The 22,447-nt window shown below is 45.3% G+C and overlaps 2 protein-coding genes across 9 annotated transcripts in view; both read left to right on the top strand.

The window, feature by feature from the left end:
* Window positions 1-3,591, top strand: part of LOC120958517 (potassium voltage-gated channel protein Shaw-like) — a 50,613-nt gene extending 47,022 nt beyond the window's left edge. For 3 of the 4 annotated variants that reach the window (XM_040381372.2, XM_049609123.1, XM_040381370.2), the window contains 4 exons: window positions 998-1,166; window positions 1,344-1,439; window positions 1,624-1,731; window positions 1,906-3,591. In XM_040381372.2, the coding sequence (XP_040237306.2) occupies window positions 998-1,166; window positions 1,344-1,439; window positions 1,624-1,731; window positions 1,906-2,024 (492 nt within the window). In that variant the 3' untranslated portion in view covers window positions 2,025-3,591. The remainder of the gene's footprint in view (window positions 1-997; window positions 1,167-1,343; window positions 1,440-1,623; window positions 1,732-1,905) is intronic. The other variant, XM_040381373.2, reaches the window with a different exon arrangement.
* Window positions 3,592-14,566: 10,975 nt separating this feature from the next.
* Window positions 14,567-22,447, top strand: part of LOC120956359 (potassium voltage-gated channel protein Shaw-like) — a 67,250-nt gene continuing 59,369 nt past the window's right edge. For 3 of the 5 annotated variants that reach the window (XM_049609127.1, XM_049609124.1, XM_049609128.1), the window contains exons 1-2: window positions 14,567-14,857; window positions 16,108-16,866. The gene's annotated coding sequence lies outside the window, so the exon portion shown is untranslated. The remainder of the gene's footprint in view (window positions 14,858-16,107; window positions 16,867-22,447) is intronic. The other 2 variants (XM_049609126.1, XM_049609125.1) reach the window with 2 other exon arrangements.

Below are 22,447 nucleotides of genomic sequence, written 5' to 3'. Positions count from 1 at the left end.
AAAACGCGTGCAACTGGGAAGTTTCAGACAGTAAAAAGCAAATCCAAAAACAATGTAAAAGGAATCATTGGAATAGGGCGTTTGGCTCCGTGACAGTTTAACATTAATTATCATCAATTATTTCCGTTGTGTGAAATTGTTTCTTTAAATGTTAAAATTGCTTAAATATAGTCTACACCAATAGCAAAAGATAAAACAACGGATGTTGTTATCATCAGCTTCTTTTTAATTATCAAACATACTGCAGACGTTTCCCTTTTTTTCTTATCAAACAATTACCAGACACAAGGTGCTGAGGGGTAAAGCTGAACCCACCGAAACGCCTGAAAATTGAAAAAAATCCAAAAGCTTCCCAAACCTTCCAACTAACTACTAACCACCACACACAACTGCCCGGGGGCTAGAAAAGGTGTTTTGTGCTGATCAGATAATTTACCCTTCAACGAAAAAGGGAGCACAAATTTACACATCGTACACGGTTCAGCCTCCCACACACATACACACAGACAGGTTGCTTTCTCTACTTTCCATGCCCACGATTTTCCATGCAACAACCCCTCCAACGGTTCACACTTTGCCGCGAACTTGTTCCCTTTGAGCCACAACACAAAAGCAAAACATTTCCTCCGCAGTGTACCGGCACAGTTTGGGGAAGCCGAGATGCAGAAGAAACCCCCGAAAAACAAACACAGTGTAAACAAAGACGTTGTTATCTGGTGATTATTTTCTGTCCGTCTCTCCCTTCCTTTCGTCTGCTCCTCTTTCCGGCATATCCACACTAAAGCTACAACTTTCCGTGGCGATTATTTTCCACGAACCATCCTAGCAGGCCTTCATCGCGCGGAAAGAAAAAAGGGACACTTTGTTTTCCCCCTCCTTCGGTCAGTGTGCGGTGGTGTGTTTGTCCGCAAGTGAAATTCGGTGATCATTTGCTTTTTATTTCTTTTTGTTTTTTTTTCTTCTTGCACTGCATTGTTGTCTTTCCGCTTTCTTGCAGGCCCGCTCGAAGCTGCCCAAGAAGCGTCGCCGTGTGCTGCCGGTCGAGCAGCCGCGCCGGAAGCGGGACATGGGAGTGGCCAACCGGCGGGTGAACGCGCTGAAACACCAACACACCCAACCGACCCATCCCGCCATCTTTAAGGACGCGTTCGGTGGGGCGAAAATCGGTAAGCTTTCGCTCGCGTCGATGGAGCTTTTCCCTCTCTTTACTCGAGCTTCGTGAGCTTTGGAGCTTTCAAAGCTTTCGCCGTGCTTGAAGGGTGGGAAACAGTGATAGCTTTTTAGTGATGTTTTTGTAAAAATACATATTTGTAACAAATTTTTAACCTCTCCCCCCTCTTTAGGTCACGTGAACGGTGTCAATGTGATAGGGCTCACCCTGCAAGGACCCTCCGTACCGGGGCTGGCCGTGCTGAAGCCACCCGCCGTACTGCAGCAAGGTAAGGTGGCTAAGCTCCAAGCCAAGCCATACACAGCCACCGTTTTAAGCTTCATTTGCAAGCAAATTTCATGCTAATAATGCTGATAATAATCCATTCGTCTTCTGCCAACGACAAATTCCTGCTCCCTGCTTGAACGCTTTCCATTCACCGTCTCTTGCCACCCCCGTCTCCTTTTGCGTAGGTGATTTTATCAACGTCCCACAGCTCAGTTCCCTGCAGCCCCGTCAGCCGACGACCGGAAATGTGGATTTATTGCTACCATTACAGCCGAAATTGCTTGTTCCGCTGGGTAAGAAAGAGTGGGCGGGCGGCCGATTCTTTCGCAAGATTTTCTCCGCCAGAATGAAATGCGTCTGTGTGCCATTAACTCAACCCCAAACCTTCGTTCTCTTTTTCTTTTTTTTGTTGTCTGCTTTTCCTTCGTCGCCGTTCATCCGGCATGACATTCGGCGTTTGAGTGCAGCAGTCGAGCGAAGGGAATCCCGGCCGGAAGAAATGATCCCACTGGAACCGAAGGTGACCCTCCAGAGCGACCCGAACGGCGGTGCGTCCGGCAACAACACGCCCGGGGATGAATCTTGAGCTGGATTGAACCGCCCGCCGGTGGATAGTTTGCTTGCGTCCGAGCGAAGCGGATCGAAACTTTTGCCTCGGGAGGAGAAATTCCGAGACGGCTACACAAAGAAGCAAATGCTTCGAAATTGAAAATTGAAAGGATTTTGATTAGATTCGTAAAAGTTGTAAGCTATTAATCGAACAGGATAAGCTAGTAGGAGGAATGTAAAAAGATGGGTTGAAATACAATTAGAAAAAGGAAGGAAAGGAGGAGGATTAAACGAATGTATTTACTACTCAAACGAAGGAACTAAGCAGGGATAAGAAATAAAACAAGCACATGAAATAAGTTAAAAATAAAACATAAAAAATCGTTTGGAGTTTACAATGCTGCATTGGTTAAAAGAACACATCAAATAAAAAAACACTCGACGCAACACCATATGTAAGGTAACTTGAACGCTTAGTGGAAATTGTTGTGTCCGCAAAAATGTGACCGTAGAAGCAGCAGCAGCAGCATTTATGTTGAAAAAGAAGTCGTTTTTGTCATACAAAAACGGTCCTCCCACGATTGTGGTAATGCTGGGGGACAAAAGCGTACGTTCAGAAGCGTTCAGCAACATTAGGCTTGTGCCAAGCGCAGTATAAATAAATTAGCTAGAACGATAGTTGTTTAATTGGATAACGTTGTTGTGCTCAAAGTTTTATACGATAGCGAATCATGATGATGCATTAAAAAGGGGCAACACGCGCAAGAGGGACACGGAGTAGAATCAAAATGGAAACAGATTTCAAAAACCGGATGCTGGATGGCAGACAAAAAAGGGCGTGATAAGAAGAGGGGAAAGAAATTCGTTGTATGGCATCACAAAAGTTAAGCGAACACCTTCATGTATGTCTGAATGTTATGCCAACATTAAGTGTACGAATTGGGAAGTAGTAGAACAAAAAACAGAACATTAAAACTCTTATCGTCTGTGTCCAAATGTCCACTACTATTGATGGCCAGCCAAACTTAGAGGTAAATTGTAGAGTAAAACAACCAACCACTATGTTGTAATCACTGTATGGCAGTAGAAGCGGAAGCTACCGAATTGTACACAGTCATGAACATTAACCCAAGCTTTAATCGCAAAAAACCCCACGGTGGGAGGTGTGGTTTAAAAAAACACACATACAATGACGTCGAGTTTAGAATGGTAAGTGTGTACTCTTGTATCTGTATTCCACTACTCTAATGTTCTGCTGGAAGTCACATACTGATGTAATCTTTTGCAATCTAAGACAAACCGTCAATGCAACAATTATTGTGAACCACATTAAATCAATTTCCTGATCGGTTTCAAATCGACAAGCGGACGGAGCTAATTAGGAGCGAATGTTGTGAACGTTTGTATTGATCTGGTTTAGTGCTTCATTCCTATTAACTGTCATTTCATTTGAGTAATGAAAAAGGGGAGAAAAGATTTAACAAATTAAAACAAAAACGATACCAACACTAAAAAGCTAAATGCAACAGTAAGTGTCAAGAAATTCAAGCTGTTACGTTTAGTAAACGAATGAGACCAGAAATATATTTGTGCGTTTTTAAACGTATCATGGCCGTGTTATTGTATTTTGTTGCAATTAATAATTGACGTAAATTAGTTCAAAGAAATCCACAAAACACAATACTGTGACACTCTCCACAGCAGTGATTGCTGGCATCAGTCACTCTCTTTCGCTTGCTTTTTTCTCTTTCTTTGTTTCCAACACTTCCCTGCTATACATACCCAACAAACATACCCAAGAAAAGCACAAAGTGTTTGTGCAAAATAGCATCAGGAAGATATAAGACTTCATTCGAGATTCCTCTCCTACGTGGGCAGTGTTGCGCCGAGTGGACGACAGTCCACAGACAGTGGACAATTTTTACGGCAGCTCGTAAATTTTGCAAATAAGAAACCGACCCGGGGAAATTAATGACGGCTGTTTAGTGCTTCTGACGGTTAAACAAAGTAAATGGCGGCGTGCTCACGCTGTCCACTCGCACTCGTCGTTTCGGTGGAGAAGGCCACTGGGGGGGACGAAAACGCAAGACATGCCGCGTTACTTATTTCATTGCGAGCCTCTTGCGAGACACAACAAAGAGCCTTGCTGTGTGCCTGGGGATGCTCTTCAAGAAAGGAAGTAGGCTCATTGGCTGGCTAGCTGCCTGAGATGTGGCGAATTATATCCTCCAAAGAAAAAAAAATCATTAAATTAGGGCAAGCGGTAAGCTGTTCATCAAAACCGTGGGGCCTTCATTAACGCAAAACGTGTTGCCGTTTCTTCTGTTTTTTCCGCGGAACCGTTTCATGGTTATTGGTGGGGCGAATTTATTGCCCGACTGTTTCGGTCGCACTTGAAAGCTTGAAAAACGTTACTATGCCAACCACTCAACCAAGCGCTGGATGCTGTGAAAGAGACTGAAATTTTTATCAATTTTTAGAACCAATAAAACGGTTTATTTTGTGAAGAAAGAGGCCAGAAGTACCGGGAAATCGGAACGGCAACAAACCACCTTCAAATAAAAGCCGTTCAAGGGCGCTTCTGAACGACGCACCGACCACACCACTAGCATCTTCCAGTACACTTTCAAGAAAGCAATCAACAGACACTCTCGCACGGCAATCCGCAGCAAAACACTCCACAAATGAAGCCCTTGAAGATGGAGCTGGAAAAGCTTAAATATGTTTCATTTCGATGCTGCTTCATCGTTCAACCCCTTTTGCCGTGGCGGTCCGTGTCGTTTTAATGTTCGGCAAAAAAAACACAAACCAAGCCGTAGACGGTGAACGCCGACAGCTTTCATGGCGATTCTTTGGTGCGGCTCGCTCCGTTGGTGAAGAGTGAAACGGATGCCGAGTCTTTGTCTTTCAGTCGGTTTCGGGAAGCACTCATGATGTTGTTTCGCTGTGCTTTCTTGTCTTAATGTCTCGCTGTGTGTTGTGTTTTGTTTTATTTTACTGCACATGTAGACTATTTAAAACGTTACATTATTCCTTTGAGTGTGATAAGCGTTTAAGTGGAAGAGAGAAAAAACATTCGAAAGATAAGATTTCAGAAATTGTTTAATTAATAACGGCACATGTTGAGTTTTGTAGTAAACATTTTCAAACGGTATGTTTATTGCCTAAGAGACCTACTAACACACGAGAAAATGGTATTTCAAACCATGCTTCCTATAAACATCATTTTCATACTGTCTCTTCACATTACCCACACACTCACCCCTACACAGGTGCGTTCTGTAGCAAATGAGACGCCCAGCCACGAAGAAACTGTTCGCAAAAGTCATTTGTCGGACGGTAAATGGTCGGGAAAATGGTTCGCTACCGTGGACGGAAAGCTAACGCTCGTCGGTTGTGAGCAAAGCGAGAACACAAAGAACCGTTGAAAGTCACAGCAAAGCCCCGGGTGAAGCCATCATCATAAACAATCATTGCTGTATGTCAGCAGGAAAGGGCATCAGCGAGCAGCAACGGGTGGATTTGGGCGCTGGAGAACATTACGAGCAAAACTCTTCCCAAAAAACGTGCCTTCCGTGCTGATGAGAACCTTCTTCTTCTCTTACCCTGCTGGGGTTTTCCCCCTGCTCTGTCGAATGATGCTTTGTCGTCTGTCCGTTTCCGGGAGCCCGTCGTGGTGAAAGATTGTTTCAATTTTCCTTTGTGTGTTGTAAAGATTTTTGTCTCGTGATTTCTGAACCCATTGACTGTTGTCTGCCAATGTCCCAGCAGAGGGGGTGGGGTGGCATTGATTGTGTCTCGTTATTTGATGGGGCGAATGGGGGAAAACACATCAAACCCGATTCGGTAGTGATTATATGTCTGGGCAGGTTGCAAAGGTTGATTGATCAAACCGGTTGATGGGCGAGGCTGTAATCATTGAATAGTAATTTATCATTTTTTGGTGTCAATTGAAGAATAATCAAACACATAAAGCGTGAATTTGAATAGATCTTAGACGTTATTTTGTTTAGCGAAAATGGAAAATTTTGAAACATCTGAATTATTATTTTTACATTAATTTTCACGTTTACATCTTGTCTTTCATTTTATTTTTGTGTTATTTATTATATTTTTTATAAATTTTTACACATAACTGGACCATTTTAGAATCAGCCACACATAAATGATGGCTCCATTGGTTGCCACCTGCTATCTCTGCTTTCGAATTTGCTTTCCCTTAACAGTGCTTCGATCGATTCTGCGCGAATCAAGAAGGAAAGCGCTTAAATTCATGCAATTTCTGCGTTACACTAATCCGACCTTGATCCTTCCGCCTCGTTGCCCTTTCCCTAAACCCTCAGCTTCAACGATAAAATAACAAAAGAAGTCGCATTGCGACACAGCACCGATACTAGCGAGCCAAAAGCCCTACCGCTTTCTGTGCACATTAGAACAGGCAACGCAAGGAAAAAATCCTCTCTTCAGCAAAAAAAAAACAAAAGCAACTCTCCTACACCACCCAGCCCGCGATTGCCATGGTGTGCCCGCGGCACGGTAAGGGTGCAAGGTGGTAATGAATCTTTTATGGCACTGATGGCAAATTAATCGACAGGGAAGGATACGGAAAAGCGAAACGAAACCAACCAAACCAAAAGTAAGAGATCGAAACCGTGCAGCTGAAGATGCTGCCCTTTCGGGGCACATTTGGGTTGGGGGCTACGAGGGCTACTTACGTGCCGGTTTTGGTGGGTGAAAGAACGCGCGACACACCATAAATCGTGGATCGATAGGACATTTTGGAGAGGGGGGCCACGCGGAAGCGAGGGAAAAGCTTCCTATAATCGGACTTCTTGGAGACGAAACGAATCCGGCTCGTGTGTGTGTGTGTGTGTGTGTGCGTTTCTTTTTGGATGTTTTGCCGCTTCCCGATACGGTACGATTGTTGCGCATGTGATCGATGGAGACGCCTGGTGACTGGTGCGCTTGCTGTAATGAATGTGAGCTTGTGTGCGGCGACGGCGACTTTACGTATGCTTTTTTCCACCTTCTGCATCAGCACCACCACACAAACACACGTACACACACACAGTGGAGTTGTGGGAGAAAAATACTTGGCCGAATGAAATGCGACCAACCGACGAGGCGGCGTGTGCGTGTGCGATGTTTATGAGACTCGATAATGAAGGCCATAAAGCACAGCACACTCCACACGCGGCTGCCATCAGCTAGCCACAAATGAGTGTCCATTGGGGCAGAATCGATCCATTTGGCTCCGGAGCCCATCCAGTGGCCATTTTCTCTTCCATCGGGTGATTTGTAAGACCATAAACTCTAATCTGAGAGTGTTATAATTTGTTTAGCCATTACATGTCAATACAATCTCAGCGTGTGTACAAAAACACACTCGCATACACCCACACACGCGTAAGTGTTCCGATAAGCCGTTGGGTAAATCTTTCCTCCATCATCACCACCAGAAGCTTTGAGCAAACAATGTTTGCTCCGGCATGTGAACGAATTCTTCCGAGAAGGAAATGGACCGGGTACTGTTCCAACGTATTCTTTTACATCCATTTTGGCACACCGTGCCATTTGCGCTCCAAATTAAGTTCATATTTCCGCATAATCAGCAGCACCGATCGAATTAGCATTCGAATGAGCCACGAATTCGATTCCGATCGAAATTAAGAGCAAACCGGGGCCAAATTGACAAAAAGGTTCGCCGGGATGAGCTTTGATGGAGCTGGCATGCCAGTGTTGTGCGCTTTGTTCTGCTCTCTTTCACACTCGCTCTCTCTCCACTTTGACAGTGAACCGTTCACGAGCTGTGCACTTGAGCAGTGCTCAAACAAAAGGTCGATTCGCTTATTTGCATAACCCAGTTCCGCTGAGGCAGATGCGGAAGATGCGGAAAACTAAGGGAAGGCAGGGAAAGGGATGTAAAGTAATGTCGGTAGCCGGTCAAGTACATTCAACTGGTTTCTGTTCTGAGAAAAGGCTTTAAATTGAGTTACAGAGTTTCTGGACTATTTGGAATATTATTGAAATTGGAATTTAAGTAATTTATTACTAAATTATAGTATTGTTTAGAGTAAGTTATGTGAACAGTTAAACCCTTTTGTATCACGATTGATCTACGCCATCACCTTCATTGTCCTACATGGAGATACGACCCACACTATCGATTTCTTGTGAATGCAGTCCCATCGACCAACCTATTGAGAATGTTCTTCCGGGTGAATGTTCATTACAAGAATAATTGTTTGATGTCAGTGACTCGAACTGGCCCGAACACACCTCTACCATTCCTCCTTCTACCCCAACACCTTCATCAATTCCAATAGGATCGTTCAAGTCAGCAATTCCTTGAGGCGTCGTCAACGCTTCGTCCATTTGCCGCACTGTGAAATGGTTTCGGCTGGAATTTGCCAACGATGCGCCAAAACCTCCCAGGTGGGCACTCATTGGCGCTTGTCAATGTTTTGCGACACGCTGCATAAAGCTTAACACTTTGCTACCGGCGCGTGATGGGAATGACGGGGACGGATTAGCTTGACGGCTAAAGCGTGTTGGGAACGGTCGCTGGTGTATCCGTTCCACCCATTCGGGGCCTTTATCGAGTGGCTAAATAAATGCGTCTTCGTGTGAGTGTGTATGAGAGAGAGAGATGAAGGGAGCATTAAAGAGAAGGAAGACATTGCTCCCTCTTTCCTGCCTCAGCGGCTGCTTGAAGCCGTCAGGATCAAATTAAGTCCTGGCGTAGATTGCTATCTTTCCCTTCGCTTAGCGACAAGCCGTCTCAAGCCCACTTTCTGTGGGTGGGGGTCTGAAAACAGTCGACTCGATTCTACGGCTGCGTCTACAAAACACGTCTCAGCAAGGCCCCGAGAGGCATGTAAAGTATCTAAAATATCAGCCCAAGCTTTCGTGGTTGCTTCTTCTTTTTTGTGAGTGCTGTCTGCCACGCCGCCGTTCTTTCGCAACCGCCAAGATGAAACATTTTGTTTCGTGTTCACCCAGTCACGAACAAAACGGCCTGTACGCGTTTTTTTTTTTGTGTGTGTGTCGAAAACGGAAAGGATGCTGTGCTTTCGGGTACGATCGAAAAACGCACCCGCATTAGGTATGGACGTGTATTTTTTGCGTGTGTGTGTGTTGGCATCCTCCTTTACGAACTTATAAATCTCTCATGAGCAAGCAGGCGGCAGTGCGAAAAAACAAGCCAACCTCAGCACCCACAACACGGTGCTGGGTCCAGAAAAATATTCGCTGCCACAAAGAAAGCCCCCCCCCCCGCGCGCATTTCCTAATCCGTTCAAAATTGAATAATATTGATTTCGGGATCGGAAGCTTTTACAACAATGGTAAAGATGGTAAAGTGCGCCAACCCAACCGGAACCGGTGTGTATCGTCCTGCAAAGGGCGCACTTAGAAGCAAAACAGTGCCGCTAGAAGGCAACACACACACACGAAATCATTTGTGCAAATCGCATTTTTCGCTTCATTTTCCACTTGATATGTAGTGGGTTTTCTTCCAAACGTCAGCTTAAATGTAACGTCGCACGGCTCAGTGCAAAGTAATAACACTCGAACGGAGCTCACGCCATTGTTTGGATTGGAAATCACGTCGCTGTTGAACGTGAGACAACAAAGAGGTAGCTCTGACTCGCTTGCTGGAATCGGTTGAGCGCTGATGGTGTAGTATGAAAATTTTAAACCTGTCTGGGAAACGATATTGCATGTTTTTTTTTGTTCAGAGGCGTCACTGCAGACAAATAAATAATCCTGAATTGTTCTTAGAAGGATGCATTACAGAGTGTGCTGAGCCATACTCTTGCAAAGATTTATTTGTTTGTTAGGTTTAGAATCTTATACTCTTTGGCATTATTGAACGATACGACGCTGAGGAAAGATGTTTGCGCAAGGACATTTTTATTAATAGACTCAGGATTGTAATGCTGAAAAAAATATTTATAAATAGATTCTTTACCCACAAACTCAATGAAACGATTTTTAATCATCATTCAAGGATCATTCTTCATCCAGCACGACTCTATTTCCTTTCAGTTACAATGCACGCAACACTGAAATTAGTTGCCAAAAATGCTCTACATTTTAAAACTCTCCAAATCTTTGCCTCCTTTCCCCAAGTAACAAAATGAACGAAGAAAAAAAAAAGAAGCTAAAGCAACAATTTCGGACTGTTTCTCGCATTCCAGCATTCTCGGGAAAATTGTCCTTCCAGGGAGCGTCGCGGGCGTCCGGGCGGGAAGCAGAACTTCGCCACTCGTCCGCCTCGCAGCAATTTTTAGTGAAAGTTTTGCTCCTTTGCGGAACGGAACGCCCTTACCGAACCCCCCGAAGGCAAAACCTGGACAGAGGAAAGTGGTCTACCGATACGCACACAGACACACACACACACACAAACCTACACACTTCAATAGCTGCTTTGGTTCGGCCACAGCGGTACATCAATACACAAAAAGGGCATAAAGCAGCATTCAGCCTTCGGCCCGGGCCCCGGCGCTAGCGTACCACGAGGGAATAAATTATTTACCGAAAGTGAGCCGGGAGCTTTTCTTTTCCCACACTGTGTTTGCCTTTCCAATCGCACAAGCACACACACACACACGCACACATAAATACTCTCAGAGTAATACAGACTCACATTCACACACACATATGAAGAAGCACATTATCTCGCCCGCCCTCCCAAGGTCAATAAACGAACCATTTCCTTGACCATACTTTTGGGTCACATTTTCCGTTTGGCTCGCAGTTTCCGTGGAACTGGCGCTCACATCCCTCCCCCTTCCCCTGGAGGGCAATTGGAACTACGCGAATTAATATCTAATGTCATTTGGTGTGCAAAAAACAGAAAGAAAGCAAGACGGGGCAGCATGCAAGGTTAGCGACGTAAGTGCGTTTCACGCAAAAGGTTAGGGACCGCAGCCGCCCCATTAGGGGAACTTTGGGAAGGAACTGCCTAACCGATGACGATTCGTTTCGTTTAATTTAAATTAAGAGCGTGCCGGGAGGCATTTACATTACGGAGAGCCAACATTACAGCACCGATTCGGCAAGCCGCGGGAAGAAATTTGCCAATCAAAATGCTTCAAATCGTTAAGACACTTTTAAAGATGATTATCTGCTTACAAGAGGTTGTCGACACATTTCCCTACAGGAGAAAGGATTTCATTCTTCTAAAAGGGATGCTGTTTTTAACGGTTGAACTGAAATTTATGGTTTATAAAACAAGAGACAGATAAGCACACTGGCAGGGAAACGGGCGTGAAAATAAATGTAACACGTGCGCGTATTGGGGATGTAAATGGTGCGTAGCGTCCATCACGCTTTCGCGCACTTTATCCCCATTATCGTATATCTTATTTTATTAAAAATAATCCCTATCCTCGACCGGAAACAAAGGAACAAACCCCAAACGAACACACACACACACACACGTTAAGTTTTGCGAAGGATTGGTGAAAGAAGAGACCATGAAAACAACAACTAAAAAAGGTACAAAACCGTCGGAACACAAATTGCCATACATTTTCCACCCGGACGGAGCTGTCGGAAGATGTTTGAAAGGGAAAATTGTTGCACGTTCGCCGTTTGTTGCTGCTGCTGCTTCTTGGCGTTTTGTTTTTCCCTTACGCTTCGCTCTCATTTTCCAATCACTAAATTTTCCGTTCGTTTTTTCCGTTCGTTAAAATGTGTGTTGTTGTTTTTTTTTTGTTGGTGTGTTTCCTAGGATGAGTGTAAATCAGGACACTTCAGACAGTCATACTCCCTTTCCAGGCCACCGGGCCGGAAATATTACCACCATCCGGGACTGGTGTATAGATATGTGTACATTGTAACCATGTGTGAGCCCATATGTGTCTATGTGTGTGTGTATGTGTACTTTGTTGTGTCAACATGACTTTCTTTCCTTTCGTTGTTGTTTTTTAGTTTCAATTCTGTCACCATATTGAATTGGTTCCTCCTCCGCCTCCCTCGCGTTTGGTGAAGCCGCACCGAAGCCAAAGCAGGACCTGTCCCAATAAATCTTGCGCCGACGGGGACGCGGCCGTAATAAATCTCAACCCCAAAGCCATCGTCGTGTGAGCCGGAACCGGGGAGTTCCGGAAGCTCCGGCGGCGGAATCGGGACCGGTTTCAAAATGAACCATTTCCTGGTGGATAGTAGGGCAGGTGGTTTTCATTTTCCAGCGAGTGTGACGAGCGCGTGCATGGAGGTCGTTTTCTCCAGCGGGTGGCTTGTTTGGAAGTACACACACACACACACACACACACACAAGTGTGTTGTTGAAAGCAAACGTAATGGTGGCTTATTGGCCACGGGAAACAGGTGAGCCAAAAATAAATCATTACCGGAAAGCTGTTTTTCCGCTCGTTTTTTCGTTTTCTCTCCCGCTCTCAACGACGAGATGGCCAAAGTCAAGGGTGGCTTAGCTCTAGATAAGTGGCTATTTGCTAGTTGATTTTGGATATGCATGTAGAAGAGCTGGTGTTAGCATAAGCCAGTAGATCACAAACGTTCATTCAACACGCTCGAAGGGATTGTAGGGTCAAGGGCAGTAGGATTTATTGTAATTAGAAGTGTTTGTATACTTCGTGGAAAGCATTTCTGATGAAGAGCTTACTTCTTGAGCAAAGATATTTTAAATGAAGCATTTATTATTGATTTTGATAGAACCTACAGCCCTTCAACTGCCATTTATTGCATAGATAGCGAGATAGTAATTTTCACAATTAAAAACAGTTTTAATACAAAGTAATTAAAACGGTTTGCAACAGTTGAGCGCTTTGTTTCATCGTGCCATGCCAACCTTCAAAGCTCGTTCGAGTGTTATGAGCGTCCCAGTTAGTGGAAAACGGAAGTTTGCGCTTTACTGGCAACTTTCACTGCAAGGACACAGCAAAAAAGGCCTAGCATGAAAGTAAATGTTTTCCAACCACACATAAACATTGTTGAAAAGTGTGCCAAACTTATGACACTTCCTGCTAGTACCCTTAAAAACAAAACAAAAAAAACAACACAAAACGAAACAAACGCAAAAACCCGCTCGGCATTCTTTCCATCCCAAGCGCGCTATCTGTTGAGCAAATTTTCTCTTTGTGTGCCACCAAGACGAACGGGCCACGGGATCTAAATTCCAGCGTCAGTTACACGCCCTCCGTCTCATACAGCAACAAAAAAAAAGCGCGCCCCACCGAAAGTCTTTTGTTTCGTGTAGGCGAAGAACGACGGCAAAGCACAAAAAAAACACACACACACATAACAATCCCTTACGCCGAAATACATCAAGCCACCGCTCTCCGTGTAATGTTTCGTACCGATTTTTCTTTCCCGCGACGCGCCACGATGGAAGAGAAAGAGAGTTTTCCTTTCGAGGTAGAGTGTTCGCTCTCTTCTTTTGATGTTTTTCCACCCACCTCTACAGCCTGTTTCTTCCTACCCGAGTAAAGTCAGTACTTGATGTAACAATGTATTTCCATCGCGAAAAAAAGCGCACATACACACACACCAGTCATCAACCGGGAAGTTTGTGTGCGGTAGGCGCGGGTTGATATCCTTCCCATCGCGTCCGTTTTCCCCGCCCGCGAGCTGCTGCTGGTAGCGGTTACGCTAGTGGCGTTATTACTACGGACATTTTGAACGCTCTCTTGTTTATCCCGGCTCATTTTCACACATCGCTCCAGTTCGCTCGCGATTACTCCCGCATCGTGGCGGCGGTGTAGGAAATGTAGTTTTCTTTCTTTTTTTATGGTTCACTTGTACACATTCTCCACAAGCTCTGGTTAATGTTGCTTCACACCAGAGCTGTCGTCTCTCGTCTTGCGCTCACTGTCGGTTTGTATGTAATGCTTTCATAACATTGGAGAACGTGTATGGTGTCGGCGGAGAGCAGCACCTTCTCTTCGTCGATTCATGCTCTCGCTACCGTTGGTGGATTATTTTCGTCGATTTTCAACATCTCACGGCCTGAAAGGCAGTTTCAATTCGCTCATTCTCGCTCTCTATCTCTCTCTCACTCTAGAAAATCTCTGCAATATTAAATGCACTGTTAGTGCAGGTGATTCAAACATTGAGCATAAAGCAATCAGATTATAGAGATCAGCTTAAATCAAAACAACAAAAGTGATTACTATGAGAAGATTGATAACAATTATTTATTTCTTTTTAATTTTGTTCAACTGAGAGAATGAATGAATTTGATTTTTAGTTTACTTTATTTAATAGCATTTAACATTATTTAATTATGTTAATTTTTTATGTAAGTAAAAAAGTTCAATAAAATCGTATAAAATATAGGCTGAAATTGTAAAATTTTGGATATTTATTGAATTAAATTATTATTATACATAACGATCTATAAGTTTAAGAAATGTGATCTACATTGGTTTGGAATAAGATGTTATTAAATGAGATTGAGATACAAGAACATGAAAAAGCGGCTCAAAACAACACGAAAACCTTCCATTCCACTCTTTCCAGTGTTTGACAACCCTGCGCAACCCATCGTAGTAAACCCAGCAAAGTCGACGAAACGCGTTGATTTCAACGCCGTGAGCCGAGATCGTGCCTGCCGAGCGGTACCACTTTTCAGTAGCAATCGAGACGTCGTTCGATTCCTTCGCAGTTGCCTCGGAACGTCCGTTTAGCGTCCGCCAAGGGACGGTGTTCTCTGCCATACCCGTCGAGGACCTTCGTGTGCCTGTGTAGGTGTGTGTATGTGTGTGTGTGCGTCTGTGTGTGTTTGTCTGTGGGTGGACCAGTGGACGGGGCACGGTTGCACACGTGCTTGAGTGCGAACGACCAAAAGTGTATGTGTGCGTGTGTGTGTGTTAGTGTATCCTTGCTTGTGTGTGCGTGCCTGTAAGTTCCACGGAAAGAATCCATGTCCTTTATTAAAAGGGTAGAGCAAGTGTGTGTGTATGCGTGTGGGTGTTGGGGAAGGGCAGGTGTTGACCACCCACCTCACTCCATTACGGGTCTGTAGTAAAGGTAGACACTACTAATGGTAATGGTGCTGACGGTGGTAGTAGCGGTCTAGCAGCGTGTTTCGTGTTTGTGTGTACTGTAACAGCACAGTACGGGCAATGGTAGGCGAAGAACTCGCTCGCCCACTGTCCCACTGGGACGTCCCTTTTTTTGCTGACTGTGGGATGGGGAGACTTTGGTACCGGGTAAGCCTCTTCTGGCAGGCAGGCGGCCCTTTCGTCTGGAAAACAATTGCCAACCGGGAGTTTTCAAGTATAGTTTAAACAGACGCAAACACTCCTTACAACGGGCATTGTTTGGAGCCTCTGTCTGTCGCCTTTGTACATTCTTGCGCACCAGCCCTTTGATCATGAAGACATTTGCAACGCGCGTGGAGAGCGTGAAGTTATTTTTAAGTAACGGGTTTCCATTCGTTTTCTTCTTCGGGAGATTTTTGACTAAACGAGCGCCCCCCCCCCCCCCCCCCCCCCCCCCCGAAATTATGCTTCAACAGCAACCGGAGCAAATAAAACCCTCAACAAATAGAACCCCTTCAACAGGGTTTGCTGCGACACTCCTTTCCAATTGGAAAGGCAAGTTAAAAAAACGCCTCAATCAAAACCCACTTTTATTTTCTCCCAAACCCTTCCACACGCTTGTGGTACGGTTTGCTTATCATTTTTGTTTTATTTTATGTCTTTTTCAAAGAGGCCCTTAAAGGAGGCTTCCCTAATTGAATGTTTCTAATAGAACGAAAAAAAAGGGATTGAAAATGGGCGTTACATTCTCGAAAGAGGTATGGAATCAAACCTCCAAACCTTCGAACGGCAGCTCGTAGAAGTAAAGCAGTAGGGAAAGGGAAAAAAGGGAAAAAATGCAAACATTAGCCACCCGTCCGAAGGTTTTGTTTTATGCTTCAAATTAAAGACCCAGCTTCACGTTCAACTGGTCGTTGATAATGACATTGGGTAGGAGAAAATAAACAACTTGAACCCCCTCACGTTGAAGGCAACATCCAATGTAGTATGTGTGTGTGTGTGTGTGAGTGTGTTTGTATGTGTGCACGCGTATGAGTGTTTTCATAATTTTACAACATGTGATCCATTTTTCGCCTCCCATTCCCATTTTTTTTCCTCTCGCAATAGCACCACCGGGCGTGTGTGTGTGTACGTGGTCATAATAATTCCCTGAAGGATGTAAGAGCCTGTGTGCGCGTGAAGCTTGTTTTGCAGCCTAAAAGCTCGCTCCGGGCTGGTGTAAAAAAGTGAAAACAAAGTGTAGAAAAAATGTGTCGCCCGTAAAAGAAATGACGGTGAAAATGGTAATCGATCGGTGTCGCCAACACCACCACCGCCACCAGCACCGGCCGGGCCGGCATTACGTGCTGCAAATGGTTGAAGCGCTTCGTATCTGATCAGTGTGTGACCCCGCGGTTGTTGTTGATTTCTTTTAGTTTTTTTTTGGAGGCGGTCTAAAGCAATAAAGCGCCCAGTTTTGTCTGCTTTCGTTTTTTCGTGCCCGACCTCGAAGAATGTACGCTGCTGCGAGTTGTGCTGTGTACTGGCTGAAGTGACACTACCATTAAGTGGGTGTGTGTTGGATGGTGTCGCGTCGTGTGCGTGTGCGTCGCAAGTATTGAGAGCCTGTCGTGGAGGTGAATCCTGAAGTGCTTTCGACAGCACCGCCGAGTCAAGACGCCATTCGGTTGCTAAACAAAAAAGGGTCCTCCACGAGTTTTTTTACCTCAGTTGTTTCGTGACGGAACGGAAATCCTGTCTTACTGCGTGCGACGCGGCCAAACAAGCCAGCTAGTTTGTGTGTGTGTTGCGTGTGTGTATTGCGTGTAGTTGAAGGTCGCCGGAGGCCATTAGGGGCACCCCCCAGCGTGGAAGCAATGCACGAAGGTAAGGCTTTAAATAATGTATTCGCATTATCTTACACAGCACACAGCCAAATTTAATGTACGACCACAACGAGAAGAGAGCGGACGGAGAGTGTGCATGGAACGGAAGCAGTGCAGTGAACCAATAGTTAGTGGTTTTAATCAACGGTGCTGGTGTAAAACACGGCGCACTGGTGACCGCTGTGGTGTTGTAAGGTTGACCACGGGGCGGGAGTCTCCCACAACGCGCGCGCGTGTTTGCGGTGCGAAGAGTGTGTACCCGCTCCTACGAGCAAGGACGACCCCACGCAAGGACCCTGCTGGAATTGGATCGATAAAATCGATTTTACCGATAGAACGTGCCCACTCCTGTTGCTAGGTGGACGGTGGACCAGCTTGTTCTCGCTCGGCGTGGTATTTATGACAGCTCCCTTGGGGCGATGGTGCTGTGTTTGTTGGCATTTTTAGTGCCCATTCTAGATGAAATGGAATAATGAATTAACTCGAAACAAATTAAAACTAATAATCTTCAGAGAAAACCTTTATTCATTCTAATTTGAACGCCCAAACTTGACAACTCAAGCAACAATATTGAGGCGGTAGCATATGAGTAAGAGATACGGTTTAAGGTTCCGCGGGATTGTGTGCACGTGTAGCTTCCGACCGATTAACCCTCCCGCTACAGGTGGTTCTATTTTGGAACATTTCAATTTTATCACTACCCAGAAGGGCATTAACTATTTCTACCGAGTCCGGCACCAAAATAGCTTGCTCGTGTGAAACTTTCCACGTTGCGTGGTGGCATCACTGGCGTGGGAGAAAATAAACAAGACGTTACATCAGGACCGGCTTGAGGATGTATTAATAATCTTGTTAAATTTGGCATTTGTGTCTACTGACATTTAATATGTGTTACTAATTTAAATCACCAGAAATCTAAACTTTCTATCATCAAAGTTTGAAATAAGGTTATTCTTATCTCTGGGGTCTCAGTGTGACACCCAAAACTTCTTAATGATCCATTTCTTTTTCTACTAATCCTTACTTTCCAAAGCGCTCTCTATAAATCCGTCACTTGGGTCTATAGTTTCAATTCATTTGCTCTCATAAACTCCCCGCTCCAACTAAGAATAAAGCTCAAAGCACCAATCCGTGCCGAGTCTAAGCTGTGACGTCGAAACCCACCCAAACGAACGACGAGAACGAGTTCAATTTATAAACTAATTCCCGACCCAAATCCCGACAACCCTTCTGCAATCGAGCATTAAACCCACTTCATTGGTAAGGTCGCTTAATCTTCGTCATCGTTCGCATCTTAAAAAGCACAACCCAGTTGCCTTAACCCCAAGCAAGAGATCGCTTCTTTAGCCCAGTGATAGTGGGACTCCCTTTTTACCACCATTTGCACCGGCACTCGTTGTCACACTGGCACAATGCGCATCAGATGTCTGTTTGGGGAAAAGTTCGAACGAAAAAAAAAAACAGCTCTCCTGCTTCAAGAGGGGTGAACAAATTGCATTTTAATTTGCTCGGCAAAAGTGAATTATTGCAGCTAAGGGGTTGATTGCAAAACACGAACAGCAATGCTGTGCACTCAAGTGAAAAGGGTGTGTGTGTGTGTGTGTGTGTGTGTGTGTGTGTGTGTGTGTGTGTGAAATTGAATGACTGTTGATGTCTTGCGAATACTCCAAAGCTCCATTTCTTTGCTCGAGTGCGTTTCATAGGTCACATGCTGGTCTTTGAATCCTTCTGTACGCGCGTGTGTGTGTGTGTGTGTTTGAGTACACACAAGTTCGCCTGAGATTGTAATGGTGTGTACGAATGTGCGAATGTGTATGTCGATGAAACAAATCAGCCTTCCAACGCACGCCTTTTTTCCGCCACCACCGCGAACCGCACACACATTCGCCTTTACACGATGTGGTCGTGTACCAAGCGAACAGCAGCACCACACCAAGAAAGTAAGGGAGAGTATACCATCCCATTCTCTCACACACTTTCTCTCTGCTCCACTTTCCTCACTTCACTGTAGAAAAAGCTTTTCTGTGTTTCTACGCCCGCCAGCCAACGCACACCATTCGCGCGCGCGGCAAGCCCGAAATCGAGGCGGTTCGTACCGAACATCCTCTCGGGTGGGGTGCGATCTCAAGCAGGCGGAGGAGGGGTGGCAAAATTACAGCACAAAAATGCCGGCTAAAGTAAAGGCGGTTGGGCTGCTTTTTCCGGGATCGGGAAGCGAGCGGGTTTGACCTCCAGCCGCGGTTGCGTTACGAATGCGCCGCTCCGCTCGGTCGGTGTACGGGAGGAATATTGATTTTACGATTCCCAGAGCGTACGTACGGATCCTGGTCGGGAAGTAATGGGTGAAAAGTAAGACAAACTCTTTTCGGCTCGTAGTATAAGGTTTTTTTTTCTTCTTTTTGCTGCTTGCTGTGACTGGTAGCGAGGGAGTGAAGGATGAAAGAAAATACAACCTTTGCTCGCAAATGGCAATCAGCAAAGAGAAACAACAACCCCGGAATCGGAACGGAGGCTCAACGACATAAATTGAAAATAATACTACATGGCACGTGCTGAGAGTGGATTTTTGTGTGTCAGCGGGGTACAGTATATCAGTGCGCAGGCAGGCACAATTAATTGAATGATAGCGCACGATGTTTGCGGTGCAATTTGTGTCGGGTTCTGGATCGTTTGGTACCATTTGATGAGGTATTTTATGATGACAACAAATCTGGCCAAAACTGGGGTACAAAATCTGGCCGATACTTCAAAACTAGAGCTCTGTTATAACATGCTTTTCGTGGAATAAACACGCTTTTAAGAGATTTATTACAAAACGGCTCTGAAATCCTGCTTAACTTCGCTTCAGCGAGCCAAATTCATCTCAAAGCACAAATCTTGCCATAGCAACACTCATCATGAAGCATGGATTACATGAATTCGGCGAAGCACACAGCTTTGTACCCCCAAAAACATAGTCTTTCTTCCCTCTAGTTTTTAGTCTCCAACCCGCCCCGGGGGGGAAAACAAATCTCTTTTTCATTTCACATCAAAAAACTCCCGACAGACGGGACTACGGCTTTCTGTTTGTTTATATGCCCATTTTCATTTCTGGTTGTCTAGCCGCCGCCGGACCGCTTCGGGCAATTGGAACAACCTGCACCATATCACATCAACACTCAACACGCACATGTTGCTGTGTGTGTGTGTGCTTTTGAAAGAGTAAAGAAATGGACAAAAAAAGGAGCAAGAGTGGGATTTCATTTTTGAAAGCGCCTCCAGGAAGCAAACACAAAAGGGAACGACCGAGAAGTGATTGTACAAATTCAAAAGCACAAAGTCAACGTGCTTGGACAGCAACAAAAAAAAATGGAATGGAAGCACCCATTGGTTGGGCAGGGCCAACCGAGAAGCCATTGCAATAATAGTAATAGAAAAAAACACGAATCCATTACAAAAAAAAAACGGCGAAAAATGTCGTGTATGCTACCGTCCAAATGCCGCCCAACATTCTAATACCCATTAATCAGGGGGCCGACTGGGAGCACTGTTGAATGCAGCAAACCGTACCGCTGTGGGTGAAACACCCCCTCGATGTCCTGTTCTTTGCACCACAGCCGTGCAACCTGATGCAAATACTCAGTGCCCCGGTGCGGGTTTGCATGTGCATCGTTGCGTGCAGCACCCAACCCGAACCGAAGGTATGTGTGTGATCGTTCAACCGTAGCCAACCGAACCGAACCCCCGTTGCATATTGCTCCTGCGAGTGGAATGCAAAACTAAGCTGCATGTACTGCACATTGCGGTGTGTGTCGGATGAAGTTCTGCACGAAGAGCGACAGCCATTGCGATGGTATGTGGTTTGGCAAAAAGCTGGCGCTGCCGAGGCGAAAGTCGAAGTGGAAGAGTCGAAAGGAGAAAAAAAAAGTAAATGCATCACATTGTGCAGATAGTTGGGCGCGGACATTTATTATCACTCGTCTGCGTGTGGAGAGGGGTTTCATTTTATTTTGTACAGAATTTATTGTTGTCGTTTTTTTCTCCCTTCTCTCACGTACACACGAAAATGAAGACTCTCCTCAGCAGCACAACACCTTCCGGGTGCTCTGTTACTGACAAACCGTTAATGAATTCTGCTAACAAACTTGGAAGCGCTTTCCTACCCACTACCGGCAAAACAGCTTGCAAACATATTTCAATCCAACGCATATGAAGGCTCCGTTTCAGTGCATTTGCATTTGCCACTCCTTCTTCGGGGCTCTACATGGCGAACTTTTCAACCACTCACATTCACAAGCACTCATTCGCAGATTGTTTTCCCGAGCGAGTGAGAAGGGCCAGCTGAAGCAAGGTGAAGGGATCTTAACATGATTACAGTCATTACGATGCGTGGAAAAGATGGATGAATGAGGCAGCACAGGCAAATGAATGGTTCGTTTGGAGCTAGTTGAATTATTTTCACCTTTTCGTCGGTGTGTGTGTGTGTGTGTGTGTGTGTGTGTGTGTAACTTAATTACATTCGTGCTAGATTTTTATTCATTACAAACTTTGTGCTAGCACATGCTTTAAGAATTGTTCACTTCAAGAAGCTTTCAGCGTGGCAAAATGCGCTCAGCGCTGCTCGCTGTCTTTCCATTGTGCGCCGTCGCTGTCTTAAACACATCTGCACTGAGCAGAACACAATTTGCATACTAACCAACTTGGTCTTCCTACAGTCCAGATTCATTAAACGCTACAAGACAAGATGCGATGAGACCCATCCGTGACTAAATTAAAGCCCGCTCAGCAACATTATTACGCTGTCCCGCGCGTGTCGCATAATGCACCTGTCAATCTGAATCCCGGGTGCGCCGGTGCGTGTCCCGGAAGTGTATCCCAAAAGTTTGGTGCAAGGATGGTATAGGAGAAGGATAAATCAAATCAAACCAACCCTCCTGGGTCACCGTCTTCCTGCGAACCGTGCGCTGGAAGGTGTCTGCAAACGCTACCATTCTGTGCAAAGCGTCCTCAACGCTTGCAAGCCCAACAGCAGTCGCTGTCCCCGAAAAGAGAACACTGGCCACAAGAACGGCGAATGCTACACACCATATTTTCCTTCCCTGACAGGTTCGGGAGTGACGGAGAGTGATGGGAAAAGGCAAGGCAAAAGAGGAAAAAACACAAACTGTTCCTCCTTTTCTCAAGATTGCTTTCCCCAAACGAACGCAAAACTGACGCGCGCTCTGGCTGGAAGTTTGCGTGGAGTGATTGTTCCTGCTGAATGTTTAATAACACTGCGGACAGTGGGGCCTGCCGGAGCGGTCGAATGGTGCGAATTAAAAGCTCAGCAGATAACGCACACTCACACACACACACTGAAAAAGAACTGGTAAAAAAGGCCAGTGCCGTACAATCTGGCGGTGCCAACTGGTGCCAGGCTAAATGATCATGGTTAAATGGAGATGAAGCAGGAGAAGCAGTATAAAAAAAAGAGATGAAGAAGGGAAAAAAGCGAACGAAAGCAAATAGAGCTGAGCGCACGTTGCTCTCACATTTCATCAACAGCAACACCAGCGACGTCGGGCGACGCGTGTGTCGTGCAAGCTGCAGTGCGAATGTGGCAA

The sequence above is a fragment of the Anopheles coluzzii genome, chromosome 3 (genome assembly GCF_943734685.1).
Source record: "Anopheles coluzzii chromosome 3, AcolN3, whole genome shotgun sequence".
Taxonomy (NCBI): Eukaryota; Metazoa; Arthropoda; class Insecta; order Diptera; family Culicidae; genus Anopheles; species Anopheles coluzzii.
This window is presented reverse-complemented; position numbering and strand designations above follow the sequence as displayed.